Source organism: Cheilinus undulatus, linkage group 11 (assembly GCF_018320785.1).
Source record: "Cheilinus undulatus linkage group 11, ASM1832078v1, whole genome shotgun sequence".
In the NCBI taxonomy this organism is placed as follows: Eukaryota; Metazoa; Chordata; class Actinopteri; order Labriformes; family Labridae; genus Cheilinus; species Cheilinus undulatus.
Genome location: NC_054875.1, coordinates 2,972,504 through 2,982,028, shown reverse-complemented (window position 1 = coordinate 2,982,028; position 9,525 = coordinate 2,972,504). Strand labels below are relative to the sequence as shown.

Sequence of the window (9,525 nt, the reverse complement as noted above, 5' to 3'; positions counted from 1 at the left end):
TAACTGTTTTTTTCCTGACTTCAAATGCAAGGTTGGAGCAATTTGTAGTCAGTGCTAAATACTACTATACCATTTTACTTTTGGTCCTTTAGGCACTGTTTTAGTCAGGTAAGATCTGAGTAAAGTTATCTCTGCAGAAACATTCAGCACTGAACCTCAACAAACCAGCAGCGGGAGAAGACCTCCATCTACTGGCCATGTTGGTTTCAGAGCCCCGCCTGTCCCGATCTCAAAGACCACGCATGAAAGCAGCGCTTGTACTGTAAACAACATTTATTTAAATGTACAAAATCATGAATTGTTGTTTTAATCCTCATCTTCCTCCTCCTCTTCGTCTTGGTTGATCTGGAAGTACCGGAGCTCGTAGCTCTCCTTGGTGTTCGCCACGACGCGCAGCCAGTCACGAAGGTTGTTCTTCTTCAGGTACTTCTTGGTCAGATACTTCAGATATCTAGAAAACAAAGCAAGAGGGCAACGGTGTCAAAACAGACGTGGAAGATGTCGGAACGAAACAGCCAAGAGCTTAAAGGTTACTAGACATCCGGTGACCTCAGCCTTTAGTAATAATAATAAAGCACTCCTCACTGGTTCACATGCAGATCTTTAATTCTGGGGCTTTTGTGCCTTGCATGGCAATAGGACAGAGGATAGAGTTGGAGACTGGGGAGAAAGAGCGGGAAATGGCAGAGGGGAAAGGAGTAACAGGTCAGATTTGAACCCTGACTGCCTGCATCGAAGACAATGGGATGCTTGGATAAACCCTACAGGCTTCTGGGGCCCATCTGTTGGCAATGGAGGGGATATAAGGCCACATTAGTAGCTGCACTGTTAAAAGACACACTCAAGATAAAGAGCTAAATCACTGACAGATCATAGTCTGTGGAACTATCAGCGTCTCCTAACTTTACATGACGAATGTGAGAGTCAGCTGTAAAATCAGCTTGATTACAGTGAATCTAAATAGTATCCTGATAGCCTGCAAACAAAGCAGGACGACACAGTAAGCTCTGATCCAAGTCCCTCTCACTCTCTTGTGTCAACATGGACGGGGAACAAGGACAGGTGGAGGTGACAAGGCACCAGGAATCTCTAACCGGGACTTTTTCTTGAATTTCCTTCACTCTCACTCACAGAAGTTAACTTTTTTATTCTAACACTGGTCCAGTCATAATTTCCTCATCTATGACTCACATGTCCTCTGAACCAGACAGCTCACCTTCATCATACTTCCCTTTCTTCACCATCAAAATAAAAGCAAGTCATATCTTTAAGAAGGGGAATACTACAATTTGCAGGACAGAAAATTAGATATCTCATAGATGCAGCAAACTCTGGAAGTCCGGATCTCACTATGCAACTTGCAGTAGAAATGCCATGGCTTCTGTTCTCACGCTTACAGCAAAACCCTGCTGAAAGAATCAGAGAATCACATTTGGACAACCAACAGGAAGCAGATTGCTGCAAAAACTGCACTGTAAAATGACAGTCTGCATGATTGTGAAGGATCTGTCAGAATCTGGCCCATGGCCCCGCATGTCTCTGCTCGCTCTCTCGACCCCGTTTCCAACTCTATCCACTGTTGTCCTCCATCAATGAAGGCACAAAAAGCACATAAATAAATCTTAGAATAAAGAACAAATATCAAATCTTTTTTTTTTACCCTCTCTCTGAAATTGTTTTTAACATTTGTTATTAAATCCTTTATTAATTATCTAAAGTATTAAATTATCTTTTTGAATATTTGATCTAATTTCTGGCTTAAGTTCACATTCTACAAGGATAAACCCTCTGTTTGATATAACGTTGATAAATTAAAACATAGAAAAAGAGAACTTTCCTGCAGCTGCAGCTTTTGACTGGAGGAAATATGAAATATCTAAATCAGTGTTACTTAATCCTGCTCAACCAAAGAGCCAAATTGTTGAAAAATGCCAACACAAGAGTGGGAAAAGTGGCATTTAATGGCAAAACGGCAGCTTAAATGGGCAAAAAATTGCAAAGAAGCAGGATAACGGTGGCTAAAACTGATGAAAAAGAGCAAAAATGGGATAAAGGTGGCAAAAATGGATGAAAAAGTAGCAAAAGGAAGTGGTAAAAATGGGCTAAAAGAAGCAGAAATTGATTAAAAGTGGCAAAAAATGAGGGGAAAAGGGGCAAAATAGGCATACAATGGAGACAAATGGGGGAAATGTGGCAAAAATCGATGCAAAGTCACAAAAAATTGAGATACAGGTGGTCAAAGAGCAGCAAAAAATGAGTGAAAAGTGACTAAAGTGGGCAAAAAAGCTGTAAAAAGGTGGGAAAATTGGGAAGAGTGGTATTTAATGGCAAAAGACAGTTTAAATGGCAAAAAAATTGAAAAAAGCAGGATAAAAGTGGCTAAAACTGATGAAAAAGGGCAAAAATGGGATAAAAGTGGCAAAATGGATGAAAAAGTAGCTAAAGGAAGTGGTAACAATGGGCTAAAAAATTTTAAAAAAGAAAGGTTAAAAGTGGCTAAAACTGATGAAAAAGCAACAGAAATGGATTTTAGTGGCAAAAAAATATGAAAAGGGGAAAAAAATAAAGGTTGACATTTCAGTTTGACCATTAAAACCTGTATAAGTGTGGGAAACAAACTGGTTAATGTAACTTGCAATGATAAATGTCTGAGGTCAAGGTTTAAAAGGAATATATTTTAAATTAAAGGAGACTTATTATACTAAGTCATATTTTAACACTTGCATACAATGCTACAATGTTGAGGGTCCTTTCTAAACCATACCGATTTCATTTTATCAAGAGACACACGTCTTTCCATAAACCCTGCAAACGAGATTACCGGCCTCTCTGAACAGCTCGTTGCGAGACTTGATACAAGCTGACGTCAGCTCGTTTTCCGGCTTCCCCATTGGACGGCTCTGAGCAGATGACTCCCCTCCCCTCCTCCCACAGGAGGCTCTCAGAACTGCCCTCCCGGCAGCTCGTTCTCAGCCACACCCCCTCCCCGGCGCAGCATACACCGCTGCTGTTGTTTGGATTCTTGCTCTCATGTGGATTTATTCCGGTCAGCATGTTTTCTAAACTTATTTGTGTTTTTATGGTTGTGACGATAAATCTACTCTGTATGCGCTCCCGAAGGAGGAAAGCAGCAGAAAGCAGTGGGAATTGTTTGTCTCATCGAGCCGACCGCCAGCAAACTTTTTCTCTGTGCTCGTCACTTCACCGACGATTGTTTCGTCAGTAAAGGACAGTAAGACGCTGGATTTGCTTCTAATCTGCTGCTAAAACATGGAGCTGTTCCCTCTTGTAAAGATCACCCAGGGAGGCTTAGAACCACAAGCTGTAACTCTTTATAACATAACTTTAAAACGAGCCATGGGTCAGTGGGAAGCTAATGTGTGCTAAACTTTGTCATCAGTTGTTCATAACTATCCGCCCTTTTACCCAAAACTATGCCGTGAAACGCTGTGTACCTTTACATTACTAAGTCTTGACTTGTGCTGATTAAAAGCCCAATAAGTAAACTAACCAAAACTCGATGATCAATGGGCCGAGAAAACAGTTCGGCCCATTGATCAGCCCCCAGGAAGCTTTGACCAAGCTGGCCAATCAGAGAACAGTAAGGTCACGGACTTCTGAGTCTTAAAGAGACAGGACTGAAACGGAGCGTTTTCAGCGGTAGGCGAGATCTGCTGAAAATAGGGGTTTTCCTATCGCCAGTGTAAGTGAGGAGTTTTTTGAGCTGCACATCATAAATAACTATTCTAAAGGTGTCCCAAAATGACACACTTAAAAGGAAAAAGGGGTAAAATATGTCTCCTTTAAGACATAAAAGAGCCAAAAATCATCACAAAAGAGCCACATGTGGCTCTAGAGCCGGATGTTTAGTATCACTGATCTAATACTTACCAGTAGGGTTGAAAATAATCTAATAGTGTTTTTTTTTTTTTTTTACCCAATAGTGCTATTGCCATTAAATGTGTACTTATTTCCTAAGCTCCTCATCTCATGTATTTTCCAACAAAAAAAGTAATAATTAATTTCAAACTATACCCAACACAATATTTGATTAAACTAGGGCTGGACTATTTTTAAAGTATCTGTTTGTGATGATTTTGACTCATTTTGCAAATCGACATAACGTGCTGTATTTAAAGAATGGTATTTTTTTTTTAATATAATTATCATATTTAACAAGAAAAACAAACAAAAATGAAGAAAATAGGATTTTTTTGGTACAATATTCTAAAAATATACCACTAGAATTATTGCATATGTAATGCATAATGTCACTTCTGCAAAAAAAAAAAAAAAAAGGTTTTAAACTGGTATTTTGAAACAAATTTAGGATTAAAGAAATATTGCACCTTCTGCGATTTGAACATTGCAGCAGATCATATTGCAATTTAATCTAATTTGCAATTAATTGCCCAGCCCTACCTACCAGCAGTGGCTGTTTCATTCAACTCCTGCTTCACATCATTTACTCAGCCACCTCACTCCCTTTCTACCTTATTAAACAGGTTTTAAGGGAGTTTAATCATGCTTTATATCTGCTTATTATTGATACTGAGTTCCTGTTAAGTGGTCTCTGTAATCTCACACTCACACACTGAGGTTTCAGCATTTAAGAGTAGAAAATAACCAACATATTAAATAAATGTAGCATGCTAACCAACCAGCGTGTGACAGACAGTGGAAGTGTGTGCATTCATGTGGGAGCACTTTGATATGGCGACCCCACAGCGCCGAGTTTATCCAGAAATCCACACACAGAGCACATGACACAGTGTTCAGGTTTTTGATAAATACAGAACCTGGTCTTTAAGGACCCAGGTTTTAATCCCCGTCCCTGATTTTAAGTGTGCCCCTGTACACGTTTGGTTTGCAGTGAGCCCAGCCCCAAAGCTAGTACATGAATCCAAACCAGGCAGCAAAATGTCTCCAACAGTAAAATAGAGGCACCAGACCAGCTCAGACATCCACGGTCTCCTTTATCTAAAGGAAAACCAACTTTTTAAATTTGTTTTCTTAGTAAATAAAGGGATGTATATCACTAATGTTAGTAAAGAAGCAGCTGGCTAGCTTACTTAGCAAAAAAGGATAACAGACACCCAGAATCAAGGTACACTTAGTGTAAGTGAAATTGTACACTATCAGCTGTTCCTGACGCTTGAGCTAACATCAGTTTACAGAGCAGACTAACAGCTCTTTCTGCCGGAAATTGAGCAGAATAAACTATAATAGTCTAGCGCCTTTCTAAAAACACTAAAGGTACATATTCATGATGTCAGATCAGCATCTCAACTTCAGTTTCTACATTTGGTTCATGGATTCAACAGCTGCTGTCTCAAGCTCCTCACATTTAAATATTTCTTGTTGACAAACTCTGGTTACCTGTTCCTCCTCCTGTGAAAGAGCAGTGATGAGTTGAACCATGGTCGCATGCCTTTAGGCTCTGTCAGGCTGAGAATCGTGCTAGCCGACCTCTTCTACCGAGTATTTTGGTAACAAATGTTCAGTCATCAGAATAATCTGGATCAACTCATGAGCCGGATTGGTGTTCGATGGAACTTTAAGAACTGCTGTATAAAAATCTGAATTAACCCTTTGAGTACAGACTCAGCTAACGAGTCAGAGTTCCCAATACACATAAAACAGACGATGTTCTCTGGAGAGCAGAGGGAGGGAGGCGTCTGCTTCAGGACCAACAACCAACATGACTGGACTTATTTAAGGCTTTTAAATTCCCACAGTGATTGAAGTCTGGTCCATGGTAAGGCAGGCATTTTTGAACATGGAGGTTTGACTTTAGACTTTACATTCCTCCTCATGCAGATACAAATGAAACCTTAGCAGGACTAAGTTTATCATGCCAGTATGGCCCATCTATCACACAGCAGCTTTACCTACCTAGAGACAGTACTAAGCTCTCTGGCTCCTGATGATTTCAGGCAGACTCCAATGCAGGTTAGTCAAAGAAAAGGGATGACTTCCGGTTTTGATTTACATCAACAGCACAAAAATGGCAGCCTGGTGTGCTTCTGGTCACATGGCTAACATTGCAAGTCCTCAAAATGTGACTACTACGCATCACCATTGCAAGTGACAATGCATTTGTTCAGCCCTAGTGGAGACCCGAAAAACAGACACATACTTTAGTCACTGCTTCAGTACGACACAGCTGTATGAGTTTACGGACAATAGCTGTAACAAACTGCCTGATTATGAGTCAGTTTCTCCTTATTGATCATGAAACTCCCGTGTCTGAGCGCACCTAAATGCAGCATCCTTGCAGCACATGGAGAGTGAGAGAGAGTGACAGAGAGGAGCACAGACGAGTTCGGAGTTACTTGAGGGGATTAGGGAAGTTTTGTCTGACTTTATTGTCGTGTGTACATCCGTCAGACACGAGTTTACATTTCTGCATGTTTCTGTGTTTACAATGTTACTGTTACTGGTAGATTTTCATAGTTAAAGTGAATGTATTTGATGTGTTTCTACCTTGTTAATGGTGCTAACTGCTAGCTACTTGAGCTAATTAACCCTAGCGTAGCTTGTTAGAGTGGCAGTGCCGCATTTATTTAGTTGTTTGTGCAAAGATTATTTATGTTTCTAGTGTGATTACTTTGTGTGCTGCAGATGTATTTAGTGGACATGTGATGCACAGTTTATTGACTGCTTGGTGTTTGTACTAGTTGCTATATTTCAGCTAAGCTAAGCAGTGTGTATTTCTATCAGGTCTTTGTACTCTAGTTATTGCTACTCTAGTTTCTAATTTTACTTTATTTCTCCTTTATTCTGTTGTAGAACCACACACACTCAAGTACACATACAAAGGTGTAAAACTACAAGCAAACTAAAGTAAAGGCTGTATATTTCATGCATCGCTGCAACTAAAGAACATATAAACCATTTGAACATAAGCTTGGACTGCATCTCCTTCTTCTACAACTACACCTGTGCAGTGGAAATAGTGTCCTGACCAGACACCCTGAGGCGATTGCTGCAACCCCTTTGGATACAGAGATGCTCTCATACAACAGCGTACACCAAACATTGGCTTAAGTGACACTAACACCATCATCTCCATAGCACTGTCCACATTCCCTCCTGAATTCTTAAACCTGAATATCGCACAAGTGAGAGTATAGGGTAAAGTGCTGCTCACCTTTTGGAGAAGGGCACCTCAGAGGACACGGTGATCTTGCTCTTGCTCCTCTCGATGGAGACCACACCACCTCCCAGGGAGCCGGCTTTGCCGTTCACCTTGATGCGTTCCTGAAGGAACTGCTCCTGGAGAACCACAAACACAAGTACGGAAACATCACACATTTACAACTGGCATGTAGGACAAACACTTCCAGGAAAAATTCACACCGGTAAATCTCACATTCATGTTGTTTGAATTTAACTTGATGTAAACAGACTTAAGCCAGGCTTACGCTGTGGGATATCAACATAACTCTACAACAGTTGTAGGGGAATATCAGTTCACACTGTGACTGATTGTTTACGTGTGATCATTGTGCACGGTTTCTGTTTCAAGACTGTGCAAGTGAAGTTGGAACAAGCTGTCACAACTGTCAAGGGGGTTTCCTTTTGAAATGGTTCAGATTGTCGTTTTCATACTTCAAGTTGCTACAATTGGCAACAAAAAACCCCTCCTGTAATCTTTCTCACTTACCAACAAACAGCATCACAAACACAACTAGCAACTAAATAATAAATTGTCCATATTAGTTGCAGGTCTGCGTTTTTTTTTGTACTTGTTTATTACCTTTATTAAAGCTAGGGAGGGCACACCAGACAGGTATGTCTGCTGATGTCAATGATTACAAAAGGAAAAAATGTCCCCAAGTTGAAGATTCTGCTCTCACTGTGGAAGTAGGTGTAGCTGTATGACCAAAATATCTAACATGCCAGAAGTCCATCTGACTGGTCTGGAGCAGCTGGTCAGGCCGTGGTCGGCCGTCATGTTTCCCTGTGCATTGCACAACAAGACACAATCCAGGGGAAAATTAGGATGAATTCCAAGTGAGTTGTGTGACTTAAGTTTTATGTGAATTGTCTGAGAAGCGCACAGAGCGCGCCCAGCTTAAAGAGAAATGTTACCAATAAGAAGTGAACTTACAAAGTTGGCAGCGTCCATGATGCCATCTTCCACAGGGTGGGTGCAGTCCAGAGTAAATTTCAGGACCTGCTTCTTCTTCTTTCCACCTTTGCCGGTGTTCTGCTTCTTCTGCTAACAAAAACAGAAAACATTAGATCACATAAACGTATCACTTTAAGACAAACAGCTGGCTGTCTTACACAAGAACTCTCCTAATCTTAAATACAACTATAGGAATCTTCTCAGCAGTAAATTTTCATAACGTTCAATATTTGGTTTGTAAAACGATCAAATATGTTTGTTAAAGATATTTCAATGATTGACTATGATACTTGACGCTATGTAGGGGAAAGAATTGATAAAATTAGAGTGTGTTGTCGTCTGTTTACATAATCTGGTAAGAAAACCAAACTAAATGTTCAGTTTTTGGTGACTGGGACCTTCGATTCACTGCATCTCAACAAAAAACATAACTTAATTATACTACAACGGCAGGGAAGTTTAAAAATCTCTTCAGCCCTGAAATCTTTGCTAGAACTGTTGGTGGTAAAATTAAAAAAAAAAATCACAAAATTAACTGTAAACTGATTTGACGCTCCAGGGCTCGAACATCGCTCCGGGTTCACCGAAAACTAGTGCAACAGTCCGGCTACCTCCATCCAACTAACAGGTGAGATAGCTGAAGATTAAAATAAAGATAAACCGACCATTTACCCTTAAAATATGTTAAACTTGTAAAACAAGCTGCTGTCATGCAGTCGTGCTGACATGCTAGCTGTGTAACAACGTGGTGGGCTTCGGACTACCGACGCTAACATGCTAATGTTAGCTACAAGGCCACGGAAACGGTCAGACTGACATTAAGACACTAAAAAGAAGAACACAAACTCTACAATTGATCCAAAACTGCAACGAGAACACATTAATTACATCCCACTCAGTTCCATGATCATTCACGTGAAAATACAACAGACTTATAGGATTTATTGACACGCGATTTTACTCACAATGGGCGCCATGGCGGAGAAGCTAGCAGAAAGGAAGAGCAAACCGTGCGCATGCGTCACATTTGCTAATCGATCACCGAGTCATGGATGTATAAATGCATCTGAGATTGATTAACTAGAGAACGGAAGCCTAAACAAAACCACGCGAAAGAAAACTTAAAAATAAGACAAATAGCAATAATAATTTACAGTGCTGAGTCCGTCTAAAGTTCACAACCGGGTTTGAACTAATTTCCAACCTTTTAAAGGTAAAAAAAAAGGGTCAAGAATCAAAATTTAGGCCTGTTAAGTCATAGTTTTGTAACTAAAAGTCAAAATTATGAGCGAAACATCAAAATTACAAGATAAAACCTAAAGATGTAATTATGACACAAAAGTTAAATTACAAGTTTTATCAACTCAATGGCCAAAATGATGGGTCTA

At 40.1% G+C, this 9,525-nt stretch overlaps 1 protein-coding gene across 2 annotated transcripts; it reads right to left on the bottom strand.

Moving 5' to 3' along the window:
- Positions 1-258: 258 nt before the first annotated feature.
- Positions 259-9,208, bottom strand: LOC121517495 (60S ribosomal protein L22). Of its 2 annotated transcripts, none has more exons than XM_041799313.1 (4): positions 9,103-9,208; positions 8,117-8,224; positions 7,154-7,278; positions 259-451 (listed from the first exon to the last, which is right to left on the bottom strand). In XM_041799313.1, the coding sequence occupies exons 1-4, from the start codon at positions 9,112-9,114 to the stop codon at positions 307-309; spliced, it is 390 nt and encodes a 129-aa protein (XP_041655247.1). In that variant the 5' UTR covers positions 9,115-9,208; the 3' UTR covers positions 259-306. The 2 variants fall into 2 exon arrangements, with proteins under 2 accessions (XP_041655247.1, XP_041655246.1); XM_041799312.1 differs by having other exon boundaries at positions 8,117-8,227; positions 9,103-9,202.
- Between the last annotated feature and the right edge of the window lie 317 nt (positions 9,209-9,525).

Coding starts and splice junctions, on each gene's coding strand:
- LOC121517495 (XM_041799312.1), bottom strand. Junction 7,279..8,116: donor TCATGGACGCTGCCAACTTT/GTAAGTTCACTT, acceptor GTGGTTCTCCAG/GAGCAGTTCCTTCAGGAACG. Junction 452..7,153: donor GAGGTGCCCTTCTCCAAAAG/GTGAGCAGCACT, acceptor TTTGTTTTCTAG/ATATCTGAAGTATCTGACCA.